Here is a 17,777-nt window from a genome sequence, read left to right as displayed (position 1 = left end):
TCTCAGGAGATTGCGTGCTCTCCCCGTGGTTGCGTGGATTTTTCTCTCGGTCCTCTGGTTTTGCCCGCGGAGTTTAGTTTATTTGGCTGCTGCTATAAATTCCCACGTGACAAGGAACTTGGGCCTCTGTAAAAGCACAAAACCTAACAGCTCAGTGGGCTTCACCTGAACACGGGTGGCCAATTGCCGTACCGATGGGGCTGTTCGTCGCTGTGGGGACGTTGGCAAACTTTCTGGATCGCCTGACGGACTCGCTCCAGACTTGGGATGGGCGTGAAGATGCGGACTCGTCGTTTGTCAACGGATGCACGAGGGGCGGACAATGTTTAAATGTGTACTTTAATGCGGATTTCATCAAGCAACCATTACACAAAATTACACACACTGAGAGGAAAAGAGCATGCATGCATGCATCTAATCATAAGTCTGTTGTAAAACACCGTTCTGTATTAGCAAGTGCTAACCTGTGTGACTTGTGACTGGATTCACATATGCTTTGGCTGACGATGAGACGTGTCAGTATGCAGAACATCAAGAGACACGAATGGACGCGCACGCCACAGCAAAACAGAATTGCCATTTAAACAAAGAGTTAACCAGATAGCAAAAAACACACACACACACAACCCTTCAGGAGACCAACATTATTTGGGTCTTTCAGTCAAGTCACGTCGATAACCCCCATTTCCTGATGACGGCCGCTTGTGTTGCGATCGAAACGTCGGAGTTTTTTTGTTATTTTCTTTGAACCTTTCTACGTGACTTTACCGAAAGACCCAAAGAATATGAATTCCTGCAGCCACGAAAGCTTTAAGTCAAGATTCCTTCAGGAGACGTGTAATTGACGGTCAAAATGTGTTTTCGTCTTCCGTGAAAAAATATTAAAATACAAACGAAATGAATGGGGGGGGGGGGGGGGTTGCCCCGTGTGGTGCCCCCGGCTGTCTCGACTCCTCCTGCGGCCCCCGTGCCCGGCGCTGGGTCCCCTGCCCGTGGGGGGGGGGGGGGGGCTAGGTAGAGACAACCCTCATCAGTGGCTCCGTGCTCTGGTGCCAGAGGACAACAAGGGGGGTGGCGATGTCGAGAAAAGGGTGGACCGTGTCAGGGAATGCGCGTGTCTGTGTGTGTTCTTAGTGTCTGTGTTGTTTGTGTGTGTTGTTAGTGTCTGTGTTGTTTGTGTGTGTTGTTGTTAGTTTAACTCGTGATTTAGTGGCCTCAAGGTGCACATGGCCTGGCACAAGCGTCGTGGTGACGTCACCGCCACTTAGTGGCGAATGGCGGTTGTTGTTGTTAGTGTCTGTGTTGTTGTTGTTAGTTTGGAGCGGCAGTGTAGCGGTCAGCGCTACGTCGCGCTACGAACCCGGCGTCCCGAGTTCGATTCCCGCTCACGGTCACCAACACCGGTGACGATTATCTGAACCGGTCCTGGGCCTCCCCCAGATGCGGTGTGTAGTAAACATCGTCACGAGGGAGACAAAGGCGGCCGGGCGTGGTGCTGGCCACCTATCACCTCGCGTGCCGTGCCGGCCTTCATGCGTGCCGTGCTGGCCTTCATAAGTGCTCGCTAACAGCACTTGCCCCAACAGTCTGTTAAGGCTATACGGGGGATTTTTGTCTCTGTTGTATGTACAGAATGTTGAACTTCTTTCGCACCGTACGTAGCCAGCCGCGCTAATCGGAAGTGCGTGGGAAGGACAACACACTCAAGGCAGAAAGCGTGGAGCTGTCCACGCGCCCCTTGTCGAGGCGGCGGAGTTTTCTTCTCCGGTTCGGTTCCAGCGGCTACCCTGGTTATTAGTGCGGCTGTGCAACAAACCATAACAATACTACTACGACGACTCCACGCCATCGTCTGCTTTCAGAGTGCACGTGAGAGATCTCCTGACATCGTTCGCAAGAGTGTGCTGGCGGTGGGAATCTAAATTTGCCAAATTACCCGCAAATCGCTTAGCAATGATCGCACCTCACTTCACCCCCCCCCCCCCCCCATGCTCCAGCTCACTCTTGAAAATGTGGGGTTCTCACTCCGTGACGATACATCATCCACAGTTTAACCGAGTATACATTGTTCTTGTCTCTTCGTTTCCCAAATTTTGTAAATGTGTTACAATCAAAATGGGTTTTATAACTGCAACAAAATGCAATTTAGACTAAAACTGCACGCACGTACGCAGGTTTCAGAGGCGTGAACACATCCCCGCTTAGTTGACAACCACTTCGAAGTCAATGATATATTTTTCTTTTTACAAACACATCCTTTTCAAAAGCCAGCAGCACAATCACACCAACACATTACACTGTACGCACACACGGACACACACGGACACGTGGACAATCAATGTGCCGAGAAGCATGACCTCAGGCTCAAGAGATGGCGTCTCAATCGTTTCAACTTGTATGAATTTGAATACATTTTACAAACCTACATTCTCATATATCAGCAGGTGTCTGTGTGAACATAACCGATTCATAATAATGTAACGGTGGTCTCAGTGTATCGAATCGTCAATGGTGATGGCATCGTTGACAATAGAAAACATGTCCTAAAATAAAATGATTTAGTTCTGCATTTCCTGTTTTCATTTTGTAGATGTGTATTTATACCAGTCACAAACCGAGCGAACACTTCATCCGCAGATTGTGCTAGTGTGCTAGTTCTCTTTACTCCAACCAAACATTTGGGCAAAAGAAGCGCAGAGGAAAACGTCAAGTAGACAGCACGGGATACAATAGTTCTCAAAGTGTTGTTGTTGGCAGCACCACCACGCGGATGACAACATGTGGCCGCCTGGCAGCAGTGCTCCACTGGTTGAAGGGAAACCACCATCTGCTGGCTTACGGCACGCATGTTTAACACTTCTAAAGCGAGCAAGCCGAGCCCACAAACGGCAAGAATCCATCACATGAGGCAACGTGAAACACGCGTGACTTACTTTCCATCAACACCGATGTGAAAATGACCGAAAACCCTCGCGTGTATAACATGACGTCGTCGTAAAAAGTCTATATTCTGAGTTTTGTTTTATTTTCATGTCGCGTGTGAGGATTACCGTGTCGCTCTCAATCGTACGCTGCTGGTCTTTGCAAAGCAGTTTGTTAAATGCCAACAAAACGTGAGAGCGTACTTCGTAATCCTCATTACAAAACAAGCAAGTTGGACCACATAGCCACATAGTGTGAAGCTACGATTATATTTTAGGAATAAATCATGAATGTCCAAATCAAAAACCTCTTCCAGAAATAGACTTGAAGTTGTTCTGTAATTATTGTATATTGCATTTAGCAACTTGACTACCAAAGTAAAAATGTATCAATAATATAAGTGACATGCATAAAGTCTCGATTTTCTCAACAAATGTGAAACTACGAAAAAGACCCTTCTAATTCAGAGATTGAAAGGGGACTTGTCGCTGGTTTCGTATGAGGTGGATGATGCCCGGCACAAATGGATTCGGTTCGACTGTGGAGGCGCAAAGCCAACCCAGAAGGACCCGGCCTCTTCTCCGGTTGTATCACTCAACCAAAGGATAGCGATTTAATTGACACTAGTTTCATTTTGTTTCAACCTGGGAGCATCCGTTAACCGTCGCAAAGTGGTGATTTCGCACGGTGCGAAAGAAGTTCAACATGCATACATAGGACGGTCTCCGTCAGGTTGAATCAACCTTCGTAAATTTAATTAATTGCCCATGAAATCTGCTGCAGTATTACATGGCTCGGACCAACCGGCATTGCAGATTATCGTGCGACGTCTGTAATAATTTAAACGTTACAGAAGAGGTGGCAACCTAAAAGGTGGACAAAGCCGATGTGTTAAAAGGTTGTACCTCTTTCCAAATAACTTTGTACAAAACACCACTTCACAAATCCTTCAAAAAGCCTCATGAAGCAACACATGGGCATATAGCCAAACCACTTTGAGGGCATCAGTTTGGCTTGGCATAAAAGTGGCAATAGACTTCACAATCACTGTGAGGATTTTTACACTGGGATAACATTTTGAAGACATTTTCATCAGCCTATGTACAAAAATGTGAACGGTGATAAAAAAGCAAGGGTAAGAAATACAACAGAAAAAAAATATTCACAATCCAAAAAGACCGCTTCGGCAGTGAAAATGTGAAGTCTGATTATGTCATTTCTGATGATGAGATGTGTTTTATGATGGGCGACGAGCAGAGTTGCCCTGTTTTCTTTGTCGATATTTCCACATCGATTGACACGACTGAACATCCGTGTGGAGGAGCGTATCTAATATTAATTTAAACTAGCTTACTATAAATGCGACTTTCACATCATTTTGCACGTTCAATTAAAACAAAAGTCAGAGGACTGCTCCCTGCTCGAGCGTGAGACAACTCTCTTTCTCTTGTCGGTATCCCTGTCGGACAATTTGCGAGGTTACCGTTCCACTGCCCAAACTCGGTCCGTCAGCAACCATCACGGCGCCCAACCGGACTCCAAACATTCTAGCCACGGTTTGCCACCTGACCGGCTAAAAAAGGAGCCCGTTAATCGAGGAAAGAGCTTTAGAATAGAGAAGGCAATCCCGTACGTGAGCCCTGTGGAGAAAGAGGTGAGCACCACCTCACTTTATACACCTCTGACGGGGAGGCTGCCTTCATTTCTGAATATCCTCCTGAGGGCGGACGATGGATTACTGCCTCGATCACAACATGTATTATACATGGGAGGAATACAAATGTGATTCCTTGAATAAAACGTTCAATGCCGTCAATGTATAAACCTCGCTCTTGGCAAATGTATTTCTTTACAAAACCATTGTTAGCAATCTGTCAACCCGAATCTGAAAGGACTGCGTATAACGCGTGCACGCGTTGTGTGTTCACCACCACCAACAGTAGTGAGCACGCGTTGTGTGTTCACCACCACCAACAGAAGTGACCACGCGTTGTGTTCACCACCACCACCAACAGAACTGACCACGCGTTGTGTTCACCACCACCACCAACAGAACTGACCACGCGTTGTGTTCACCACCACCACCACCAACAGGAGAAGTGAGCACGCGTTGTGTTCACCACCACAAACAGAAGTGACCACGCGTTGTGTTCACCACCACCACCACCAACAGAAGTGACCACGCGTTGTGTTCACCACCACCAACAGAAGTGAGCACGCGTTGTGTTCACCACCACCAACAGAAGTGACCACGCGTTGTGTTCACCACCACCACCAACAGGAGAAGTGACCACGCATGCAGACGCACGCCCGGGCGCACATTGTGGACGCGCAGGGACACGACTCAAACTCGCGATGAGAAGTGTGCAGCGCTGTTGGATTACACCCGGCCGCGTGTTGTACCGCACTCGGCCTCGTGTTGTACCGCACTCGGCCTCGTGTTGTACCGCACTCGGCCTCGTGTTGTACCGCACTCGGCCTCGTGTTGTACCGCACTCGGCCGCGTGTTGTACCGCACTCGGCCTCGTGTTGTACCGCACTCGGCCTCGTGTTGTACCGCACTCGGCCTCGTGTTGTACCGCACTCGGCCTCGTGTTGTACCGCACTCGGCCTCGTGTTGTACCGCACTCGGCCTCGTGTTGTACCGCACTCGGCCTCGTGTTGTACCGCACTCGGCCTCGTGTTGTACCGCACTCGGCCTCGTGTTGTACCGCACTCGGCCTCGTGTTGTACCGCACTCGGCCTCGTGTTGTACCGCACTCGGCCTCGTGTTGTACCGCACTCGGCCGCGTGTTGTACCGCACTCGGCCTCGTGTTGTACCGCACTCGGCCTCGTGTTGTACCGCACGAGGCCTCGTGTTGTACCGCACGAGGCCTCGTGTTGTACCGCACGAGGCCTCGTGTTGTACCGCACGAGGCCTCGTGTTGTACCGCACGAGGCCTCGTGTTGTACCGCACGGGGCCTCGTGTTGTACCGCACGAGGCCTCGTGTTGTACCGCACGAGGCCTCGTGTTGTACCGCACGAGGCCTCGTGTTGTACCGCACGAGGCCGCGTGTTGTACCGCACGGGGCCTCGTGTTGTACCGCACGAGGCCTCGTGTTGTACCGCACGGGGCCTCGTGTTGTACCGCACGAGGCCTCGTGTTGTACCGCACGAGGCCTCGTGTTGTACCGCACGAGGCCTCGTGTTGTACCGCACGAGGCCTCGTGTTGTACCGCACGAGGCCTCGTGTTGTACCGCACGAGGCCTCGTGTTGTACCGCACGAGGCCTCGTGTTGTACCGCACGAGGCCTCGTGTTGTACCGCACGAGGCCTCGTGTTGTACCGCACGAGGCCTCGTGTTGTACCGCACGAGGCCTCGTGTTGTACCGCACGAGGCCTCGTGTTGTACCGCACGAGGCCTCGTGTTGTACCGCACGAGGCCTCGTGTTGTACCGCACGAGGCCTCGTGTTGTACCGCACGAGGCAGGGCCAAGGCGGCGGCTCTCCTCGTGGTTGTCGCGTGGGAGCCTCGCGCCTCCGGCAACGACCCTCGCCTCTCAAGCAGCCCCCCTCCCTCCTTTAGAGTCGAGCTCGTTCACTTTACAACGCTCCCACGCCTTGGTTAATATCAGTGTCCTGTATGGGGGTACTCCGTGTGGCTATCGGTGTCCTGTATGGCAGTACTCCGTGTGGTTATGGGTGTCCTGTATGGGAGTACTCCGTGTGGTTATGGGTGTCCTGTATGGGAGTACTCCGTGTGGTTATGGGTGTCCTGTATGGGGGTACTCCGTGTGGCTATCGGTGTCCTGTATGGGGGTACTCCGTGTGGCTATCGGTGTCCTGTATTCAAGCCTGGTGAAGCCCACGACCCTCGCCTCTCAAGCAGCCCCTCCCGCCTCCCCACGAAAAACGACGGCGCGGCTGATGCGGGTGACGAAGCCTCCGTGTAGCGTGTGTGAAGCAAAACCCTCTGTTCTCGTATTCTACAGAGCACACGGCAGTGTCTTTGACGTCAACACCTTCCTCAGCACCGTCACACGAAGGTCGAGCAGCTCCGCGAGGGCCTCGTGCGGCCGTCATCTGGCACGGGGCCCCCCACGGGGTCGCCGTGGGGGGCCCAGCGGTAAACTGCCACGGTCTTGGCGCACCGGGGGTCAAACTTCTTAACTCTTTTATCTTATTAAAAAAAAACCTTTAAATTGTCTTTCGATGGTCTTCTTACAGACTCCGAGATGCCCTCTTTGAGATGGGATGGCACGATTACTTGACATTTTCAGAATTTAATCAAAATTACTGAACGATATAACATTGTTCACTTTATACAAAAATTGCAAAACTCGACTCCAGCATGAAGCGTTGCCACTGGTCTTTTTTCTGTTTGTTTTGGTTTCCTTGGCGTCAATCCTCACTCGCAGCTTCTTAAGACTCTGATCGCTGCAGCACTCCGAGCAGGGCATTAGTCAGCTGTGGAGCATTCACAAGCAGCAGCCGGTCTGGGGATCGGTCAGCCACACCGCACAACCCTCCGTATCCTGACAAGCCCCGTTACAAACTCACCGCGTCAGCGTTCAACTCTTCCAATGCTACGTTTGAAATCGCTTGGGAATTCAACTGCGAGGCGGCCTACGGCTGTGTCGGTGCGTCTATGGCTTACTCCTCGGTGGCGACGTGCGAGTGCCTCCGGCAAGGCTGGGTCGAAAAACATGAAATGGCATCGGCAGCGCCGAGCTGCTGGATCGGTCGTGTCTGTGGTGTCAGGAGGAGGGCGCAATCAAAGCATTTAAACGAATTGATTATCCGTGTAATTACGTGTTTCATATTGTGCCAAAAAAGGGAAATATTTGAAAAAAGCGATGAATGATAAGTCAACGTCTTAAGATGATTCCCAAAGCCTCGAGAAAGCAGAATGATTTGTCTAAGAGCTCTGATTTATGTTAAGACGATAAACATAACCTACACTCCTAGCAACATGTGTTAAACGTATGCAGAATATCACTGTAAATTATGCACAAATTATTTAGTCAAATAAGTGGTTAACACTTTGCCATATAAACTATTTACCATAAGTTAACAAACAATGAATCTGCAAGCATACTGCCCCCTCCACAGTCTATAAATTATAAAATATTTCCTTTCCATGCAATAAAAATACAAATTGCCGATGCCCATTCTCACCGACGCAAATCGCCATGGAATCAGCACATCGTAGATGAGGAGAAAACGGAAACAATATTCCAACCATTTAAAATACTGTGCAGTATTATTCCTGCAGCCTAAACATGTTGCTCTAGATGGTAGTAATAAGGGGCCGACTCGTCTGCAGTGTCAAACATAAAACAGTCACCCCTTTGCTGCTTTCTCAAGTCCTAAATTTCTTTGAGGTGAGCTAGAATTGCTGTGGTGCAGAGGCCAGCGAAATGACCTTCGATGAAGTTGTAATCACAGCCGGGTATAACGGAGTCTGAGCCACGCACTTAAATTGGAACAGAACATACATACCCATCAGCCTGGCACCACCCACTGCCTGCCCTCTTTGATTGTAAGCTGAAGGGATTTAAAAAAGATATATTAATCTGAGTAGAGGTGGCAGTATGCATACACAGAGCGCACATCATATTAACAGTGAATGTATTAAAGAGCGTATTTCCTTCCACAAGTTTACGGTGATTTAAAAAGTCAGTGAAACTCTCACGTCGTACGTGACGTTGCGTGTCTGAATTCCTACTGGTCTCTGGTTGGCAAACATTCCTCACCTGAAACCCCAAGTGTTGAACTCGTGGCAGCTGGCAAGACCGCCAGGAATTGGCCTCTGTGTGGTATTGTGGTGTCGTCACATCGTGCACAATGCGGTATTAACAACTGGCGCTCGTCAAGATGGGTGGGTTGTGAAAAATGGAAATGACTTCCCATTCAAACTTTGATGCATTTCCCAGACAAATTCCATGTACGCGTGCACGTGTGTTTGCGCGAGCGTTTGTCCGTCGGTGTGGCCTTCAGGGGGCTCCTTCAGCCATTGAAGCGATTGTTCGTGCTCTAATTTGTAAGGCTTCACGATCTATCTCAAAGACCGTGTGCACCCTCAACCCGATGGGTGAACATCTACGGCTAAACTGGGTTTTAAAATACTGTACAACTATCGTTAGCCCACGCTGTCTCCCGTGTGCAGCCCGAATAGTATTTACCCGTGGCGGTTTGCGCCAAACTACTTTTAGCACAAACGACATCTGTTTGTCAATGAAAACGTGCAAACACGAAAAAAAAGCCATTGCACATTCGGATCAAGACATTTTCGCGCAAATAAAACCTGCAGGAATGTGACGCGTAGGATAAAGTGGGGATGCAAAGTTGACACAATTCGCGGGCCTGGCGTATCTACAGCGAGATGATCATCAGGACACGCAGATCCACTCTATCGTTCTTTTACAATGTGCCCTGTTAAGCTGCATATCAAACGAGTCATACATTGCAAATTAAACGACCAGCAACAACTATCGAGGGATTACACAAATGTAAAAAAGAGCCGTCTCCAGTATGAGACCTCCCAGCGCCATCGCTATAAAAATAAGTAGAAATACCATCACGGCGGCACAGCTCACTCTTGGTTTGCACAGAAGGCCCTGCTTGGCAGATACGAGGGATCGAGACTCACATCACGATCCAAACAGATGGAGCCCAATGGATTGGCAGATTCACCTCGTTTTGCTGGAGGTGGAGGCATTGTTACGTTTTACGTGTTCAAAACCAATAGACAAAACAGAATGTCACAATTTTCGCCAAATTCTTTTTCAAATTTAAAATATAACATTCCATGTGAAAACCAATGCGCAGTCAGAGCTATAACCAGCATTTCACAAGGATAAATGTTATCAATATGTAAATTAAATTAAATAACCCAACTCTGGATCATACATTTTTACTCACTTAACATTCTAGGATGCACTCCACATTAAAATCGCAGCACCATATTGTCGTCACTGTGGTGAAAAATATTTACCCGCCCTTCGCACGAATCTGCCCTCTGGTTTAGTTTCTTGGGGCTTTGCGTTCAGTGAGATTCCTTTAAATACACGGGTTATTGTCACTGTGCTGTATTACAGAATGTTGGGAGAGAGCTGGAGGAAATCTCTTTAACGTGGAATGTTGAACACTTTTAAACCGTGGAATGGGACGGCAATGTGCATGGGTTCAACCGGGTTCGGAACATAACCCCTGACCCCAACGGCCATCACAAAACCTGGCAAGCAGCAGAGCCAAATATGCAAACCGGACATTTTCACAGCAGCGATGATTTTAACGTTTCTAAACTCTGTGTACGTTTGTTATCGAAGTAGCAATCCTAGAATCAAAAGGTCACGGCCACATAATTAAAGTTTAACGATAATAAAACAAAAATGCCACTGGTTCAGACCGAGTGAGGAACCTACTCCCCAAAATTACAAACTTTGTTGATACACACACATACAGGGGCACCCACCTTATAAAGAGCAACCGCCAATTGGAAAAATATCACTTATCCTTTGAGAATCACGTGCAAATATGTTGAGGGATTATTTCGTAAAAAAATCACTTTGATGCAAAGCAGACTTTATTATACGGTAACAATATAATGTACTTGACCAGTACAGAATCACTGAGTCTCAAGCATTGGATTTCCAGAAGGTTCCTGCCGTAGGATGTTTGGCCAAGGAGTTTTATTGTTTGTAATGTTGTGGGGAAGCCAAAGTGCCCCGAGGACACCCACGCGTCATGAATCCGCTTGCTGTACTCTCACCTCGTGCTCACAATCCAGGTTTGGGAGTTACAATAATTAGTAATATTAAACAATAACCTTGTAACCAAGTTGAGTTTTTTTTTATCTTGCTATTTCCTTACGTCAGGTTTATACACGTGTATATTGCATCCTACCAAGGTATATTCACAAGTACAATATAAGAATACTGTAGATGCAATATGTGCGGTTCTCTGTACTGTATGGTTAAACATCTACTAATATGAAAAATGATGTGGTAATACTGCGTTGGCAGTAATGCACAGGTAAAAACTAAACTCTCCCTCTCTGACCTATGTGCTGTGAAGAATGGCCAATGCCCCTAACGTCGCCTATTACACGCCTCTGATATTGAGGGTAGTGCTATCGATGAACGTGTTGAGTGTTTTTGTTCTCTGTGAAGCTGACTGCATGGAGAACAGCTGATGGTAACTGCCCTGCAGACTGCGCTGGGAACATTCATACTGGCGGGGAGATCGAGCGTGCAGGTTATTGTGCAAGTGCATACCTCGGCTCAGACGTAAATAAATCGCAGACACTTTAATTGGCAAAGCCGCCAATTTCTTAAGCATTCAACTAAATGCATGCTTGTACATTTGCATATATTTATTTTGCAGAATGTATGTCGAGGTAGGGGTCATTCATGAGAAGCTAGCCGCTCAATTCGTGTTGAGCCGTTTCGTCAAGAGGTTTCGACTTAGCCACATGCTTTCTGCATTAAAAAAACTACTTAGCATATACATAGCTATACATATCAATGTACATAATTACCGAAATTCATTTAACAATTTAGTTTTTATGTGAGATTTTTTATTTTGCCAATTCTATTTTAGCAAAAATAGCGGCCCGACCGTGGTCCCCAAGTGCAACGTTTTGTTCAGATTTTGCCACAAGATGGCGCACGGATCACACGATCAACAGCAGAGCTGTTATCCATACGTGGTCCTCTGTGGGTGCAAACACGAAATACATTGTAAAATATCTCAGCTGTTCCGCCCGTTTCGTAAGCGAAAGCCACAATTGACAGTTGTCCCCGTATTTCGGCCTCAGTCTTCAACGTCTGCTTGTTTGCACTCTCAAAGGACGTAAACATTTGCCACTGCTGATGGCGTAATACGTCTGCTACCGAGCGGCAACATCTGGAACACGATTGCTCGCAGGCACTCGGGGTCTTTGGCTGACCCAGCTGGCGATCCAGCTCCACTCTTGCAAATGAGACTCATCATGGTCTCTTGAGTTTTCGCCTGGTTTAAAAATTAACTTGAAACGCAAACTTGCTCCATTCACCACGCAACTTTTTTTTGTACCAAAAGCGCACTCACACCTGATGCAGAATGTTAAGTCTCTAAAACCAGAAAAGCGTGACTGAAAATATTTTTCTTAGGCTATTCAGATTTGAAAACTATTACTGAGCAGTCATTGGTTAATATTTAATATGACATACTATGCCTTGTAAGAATATTATTCTGTGCCTTCCCATACCAATTTCTTCAGTTATTAGTCTGTGTTTAAGCTTTGATTTTCCCCCCTCCCATTATTGTTACTCTTCGAGGGTTTTCTGTATTTGCACCCTTGTTTGTATGTACCCTGTATTTCACCGGCCGACTCAACAGTCGCCGAAGTGGTCCTACCTTGCTCAACCGTTCACATTGATTTCACTGCACGACCCAAACAAATTGGAGGTATTGTACCTCAGTCAATTCCGTCATCCTCCGGTAAATAATATTATTATTATATACAGAGCGACATCTGGCAGGGCCACGGGGGTGGGTGTCACCCCCCTCGACCTGACTCCACCCAGCCTCGACGCAGAACCCCTCACGACCTTTATAGCTGCGCGCCCCTGGCTCCAGACTCTCCGTGAGGAGACACGAACACCAAGAGACACGAACACCAAGAGACACGAACACCAAGAGACACGAACACCGAGAGGAGGCGGAGATCCCGACGTCTCCCCCCCCAGACTCTAGGATCTGAGGTCTCCTGCCTGACTCGAGGGGATTGCCCGATGCGGGGATGGATCGGTAGGAATCCCTGTGACGGACGGCAGCACTGATTGGAATTTTTTTTGTTTTTAACAGAAGTACAGCACCAAATATATTTCATCACAATTCCACGGCCCACCGGTCTTCTTATTATAAACATATCAGCACCATGTGCCACAGCTGGCATGCCGGAGGAAGCGCGGGGCTTCCCCACACGGCCGCTGCCACGTTGGAGGCTCGAGCCCACGAGATTGCAACGGCCCAGTGCCCTAAGGTTGTCGGGGGGCTGCTTCCCTGCGCTCCTGTGGCAACGCTCGACACACTCCCTCAGCCACACGGGCAGCCGCACCTTCAAGGCTCGCTTGCTCCCAAAAGCTCTGCAGATTAAGACCGCTCCGTAGACCGCCACACGGCCGTTCTCAGCGTGAAGCGTCCTCTGCTTCTCGGGAGCAAATGGTGCCCGGCACTAGGTCAGCAGAAGCAACTCCTCGTTGTCCGCGGAGTCAAAATTGTCGACGCTCAAGGGGCTGAAGCGATCGAGAAGGGATGTGAACACCTCGGGGCGCTGCTGCCGCTATCCAGGATCGAGAGAGCCACGGCCGAGCGGGTCGGCCCGGACGTCGTCGGACCCCGCCAGGCGGGTCGCCCTCAAGCGTCAAAGGCGACTCAGCGGCCTCCTCCGCACAATAAATGCACTTTGGGAGACCCTTGTCGGTTCATCGCAGCTACTGCTGTGGTGTTGTCGCAGTGGGCCAGGACTGACCTGCAAATCAACTGGACTTACACAGCGCTAGACGCACAGCATGCAGTTTGGGCGGGTTGATGCTGCCCTTGGCAAGGGTTGACCATCTCCCCTGCACTGCTCTCCGCTGGAAATGCGCACCCCAGCCCCGTGAGCTGGCGTACATCTGCAAGACGAAGTCTGGAAGGTGAGGGGGGGAAGGTCTCCCAATAGCAGTCCTAACTGGAGGCTCTGCAGATCGGTCCACTAGGCCAGGTCCTGAATGGCCTGGGGCTGTGACGCAGGTCCCAGCGGCGTAGCAGAGTCCATTGCAGAGGTCTCATAGCCTCGCCCAGGGAATGACCTCCGGTGGTTGATGCCGTATGTCCCAGCAGAACCGTAATTTCCCTTGCCTGGGGAGCTTAATTGACTGTGAGAAAACGGGCGAGTGCAGCTATCGGGAGCGCATTTCCATCCAGAAGCTGCCATCACCTGCCGGTTCATCCAAATATCGGCACCGCCCGGATGGGAAAGCCGCTGGGTCAGCGGCAACAAAACATGGGCTGGTTGATAACCCAGTGGTACATCTCCAATAGTGAGATGGTCGTGGCTGTATTCATCTGAAGCTTGGTTGCCAAAGGCACCCTCAGAGGTCATCGAGATCGGGGTAGAAGTGAATCCCCCCTCTCCCTGATGGCCACGATGAGGACTGAAAAAACTTTGGTGAATACCCTTGGCGACTCTGAAGAGCCAAGGGGAAGGGCCTGACACTCATAGCGACGCCCCGGAACAAAATAGTGCAGGTAACGCCAATGTTCTGGGTATATGACGATGTGCAGTGATGCATCGCCTGATGGAACGGAAGGACTCCACCTTTAAATTCTGTACGCAAGGTTCAGTTTCCTCAGATAGGGAATCCCCTGTACCCGCCGGAGTGTTTTTCGAGCGTGAAGAATCTGGAGCATAACCCGGTACCTCGCTTGTGGAGTGACACAGCTTGGCGAGCCTGGACGCCGCACAGGCGGGTCAGCTCCTGCTGGGCTCCACGGGGGTGGTGAAGGCCGGAATCCACCACTGTCCAGAAGCACGTTGAAATTGAGGAGGTAGCCCCGCTCAACGAACCTCAACACCCTGCTGGCTGAAGGGGAACGCCGCCAGGCGCGCAGGAACGCCGACATGCGGCCCCCGACGCCCAAAGGAGGCGGCCCCTCCGCTCTCTGGGGCCCTGCCGTTCCACTTGGTCTTGTGCTTTGAGAGGCGCCGGAGATAGGTCGGAAGAATTGGGCCTCGCGGCCGCGGCACTCGGAGAACGGGAGAGCGCCGCAAGTCAGAGTAGGCGTCCACGTGGTGCCCCGGCCCCAAGTAGGTAACAAACCTGGCATGGGGGTCAAGGCGTTTAAGCCCCAGGCTGCACTGACAGCCTCTGAGGGTGCGTTCAGGTGCCATTATGTGATCCGGATCACAGGATGGAGTTAGGAAAGGGAGAAACTGAAACTTGTGCTCCCTCAAACCTTTTAGTTTTCCCAGCTACTGGTGGCACTCGCCTATGCTGCAGCCAGTCACATGAGGGGTTCTATGTAGAGGGTGGGTTAAGTCAGGTGGCGGGGTCAGAGATCCAAAGAGCCTTCTCTGCACACGTCCCATGACCCTGCGGGATTTGGCTCACACACGTGTAAAAGAAGATGGCCGGTCGATGGCGTGACTGTCATGGAAAAACCTCCTTCTGAACCTTGGCACCGTTAACAAATCTGACTTTGCTGTCGGTGCCAGCTATATGTGTGACAAAAGCGCTGATGGAAAGGGCGTTTCTGCATCGAAAGGTAACGCACACACCAGGAAAGGAAAGAAGTACACCGGCTGTCCGTAATTTTAGTGCCACGCTCTCAAAAAAACATTCGATCGTAGCTCAATCTCTATACACGTTACAGCGGTACGATACTAAAACTTTACACGTCCATAAAATCATCGCTGCTGAAAAGGTCAGAGACGGTGGGAGGGGGGCGGAGGGGAACGGCCGACCGCGCCGCGTGCTTACAAATAGTGCTCGTCGCAGCGCGGGAAGGGGGCGGCCGCCTCGTCACGCCCCCCTCCGCCCAGCGACGCTTTGCGGACGAGGAACGCGTCGGGCTGGGCGCGCGCGGGGCTCCCCGCGGCCTCGCCGGGACCCCGCGCCGGCCCGGGGCCCCGTCCCGCCGGGGCCGCCCCCTCACCGTGGACGGCGGTGACGGCGCCGCCGAGGTTCGCCGGGGCGCGCGGGCGCTCGCCGTGCGCGGGGGGAGGGAAGGCGGCGCGGGGTGCGGGCGGCTCCGTCGAGCGCGCGGGGTCTCCGGGAGCGGCGGCAGTGGCGGGCAGAGGAGGGGGGAAACGCGGCGCGCCCGAGGGACGCGGCGCGTGGGGGGGCGGCGGCTGGCGGCCCGGAGCAGGAGGAGGGCACGAGGCGAGGGGGCACAGCGGAGTGGCCGGGCTCGAGGCGCTGGGGATGCCGCGGCAGAGCACGCCCTGCTGGTGGCGTGCACAGAGGAGGAGTGGGGCGGGGGCGACAGGAGGTACGACATTAAACAAACGGGCACTTTATTTTTAAATATCTTAAACGTATTTCAATAAGCTTGCAATCCTGCGGTACGCGCTGATCGCCTTGTTTTGGTACGGTTAGAACACTGTGGTGGTGGTCTTGGTTTCAGACAGTCGTGGTAGTTGATGTGATGTGGTAGCAATGGTAATGATTTGGTTGTAGAGGTTGTGCTCATGTGGTTCATGGTGAAGTTGGTGGTTGAGATGGTAGCGAGGATGGTGCAGGGAGCAGCAGTTTAGCGGTTAGTGCACTACACGATGAACCCAACCACTCGAGTCCAATTCCCGCTCACAGCCAATAGTTTAACCGGTGCTGGGCCTCCCCTGGTCGACTCGGCCTAAAATCAGTTTCCGGCATGGTGTAAACCACCACTGGGAAGACGAAGGTGGCCGAGCGTGTTGCTGGCCACCGCCTCCTCGTACTGGCCTGTGTAGGTGCTTGCCAACAGGACTTGCCCCAACAGTCTGTGAAGGCTGCACGAGGATCTTTGTGAGGTTTGTGCCACGAAGGTGGGAGGGGAGTGTGGGTCCACGTTGGCTAGCCAGGTATTGCATTGGCATTCTCTGCCATAATGCTAATAAAAGCAATCTATTGTAATGGAATGTGGAAAATTAATTTTATACGCACAGCATTAATATAAATTATGCAGACCTTTTCATATTCTTTTTTTTTACTTTCATTCGGAAATCTTTACCTGCTCCGTTCGATGCAAAAGGAGGATCACCAGGGCATGATGCACCAGCCACGGTCAACCAATGGACATCCTCCGTCATTTCACATGCACGCAGTATGGTTACGGAGCAAATGCGGAGTGCTGTGCTGGTACTGTTTATAATTATTTGGTATTTGCCTTAATGGCTCAAGCAGTTCCATTTCTAATGAGAATTTGCCAGTGCTGACGTGTGCATATGGATATGGTACAAATTAAATTCACACCCCAATTTACTGTGACTGCTCCATTCTAAAGTTAACACACAATTCATGTAATTACGTATGCACACATAGTGTTTTACAATTATTTAACATTTATGCCAAATGTTCACCACTGTAACCCATCGTTTCTTTGCTAACGCTTATCCGATTATTTTAATAGATTACTGTTCTGGGAATATTTTTACTCTGCCAATTCCTTAATAAACCCAACGACGCCCTCTGGAACCTAAACTCTCTGCTCGTTGCACTGCACCTGCTCTTTATATTCGGTTCGCTAAACAACAGCCACTAAACCGGTAACTGTTTTTATAAATCTTGTCCTTCACAGATGGGATCAGATCACGAATATAATGTACTCTGTTAAATCGTACCTGGATCTTGTGTTTGTTCACGATCAGATCACGAATTTTAGGTATTGTGTTAAATCAGACCTGGATCTTGTGTTTGTTCATGATTTTGGAAATCATTTCCAAAATCGTGAACAAATACAATTTTGGAAATCATTTCCAAAATCGTGAACAAATACAATATCCAGGTCCGATTTAACAGTACGTAAAATTTGTGATCTGATACCATCTGTGAAGGACAGATTCCTGACATGCAATATCCCGGCGTCTACGAACTAAGCTCTATATGCGGCAGCAGTTACATTGGGGAAACTAAGCGACATGTCTCGGACTGTGTTCGTGAACATAAGACAGATTTGAAACACGGTAGGACCAATACTTCAGCCGTGGCTAATCATTGTTTTAATGCAGTGGGCTCACACGGAATTGATTTCTCTAAGACGAAGGTACTTTGCAAGCCCACTGGCTATCAACAAAGATTCGTTCATGAAGCCATCCATATATATAGACACAGACACAATTTACACCGAGAAGATGGGTGCAAA

General features: G+C 49.9%; 1 protein-coding gene across 3 annotated transcripts in view; it reads right to left on the bottom strand.

Annotated features, from left to right (window-relative positions):
- Positions 1–321: 321 nt before the first annotated feature.
- The window catches only part of LOC116952389 (uncharacterized), an 814,348-nt gene continuing 796,892 nt past the window's right edge, over positions 322–17,777 (bottom strand). For 2 of the 3 annotated variants that reach the window (XM_076074262.1, XM_076074261.1), the window contains one exon: positions 322–15,882. In XM_076074262.1, coding sequence (XP_075930377.1) covers positions 15,412–15,882 — 471 coding nt within the window. In that variant the 3' untranslated portion in view covers positions 322–15,411. The remainder of the gene's footprint in view (positions 15,883–17,777) is intronic. The other variant, XM_076074263.1, reaches the window with a different exon arrangement.

Source organism: Petromyzon marinus, chromosome 46 (genome assembly GCF_048934315.1).
Source record: "Petromyzon marinus isolate PM22_M1 ecotype Great Lakes invasive population chromosome 46, UKy_Petmar_22M1.pri1.0, whole genome shotgun sequence".
Lineage (NCBI taxonomy): Eukaryota > Metazoa > Chordata > Hyperoartia > Petromyzontiformes > Petromyzontidae > Petromyzon > Petromyzon marinus.
Note: the sequence above shows the minus strand (reverse complement) of the source record. Positions and strands in the feature narration are given on the sequence as shown.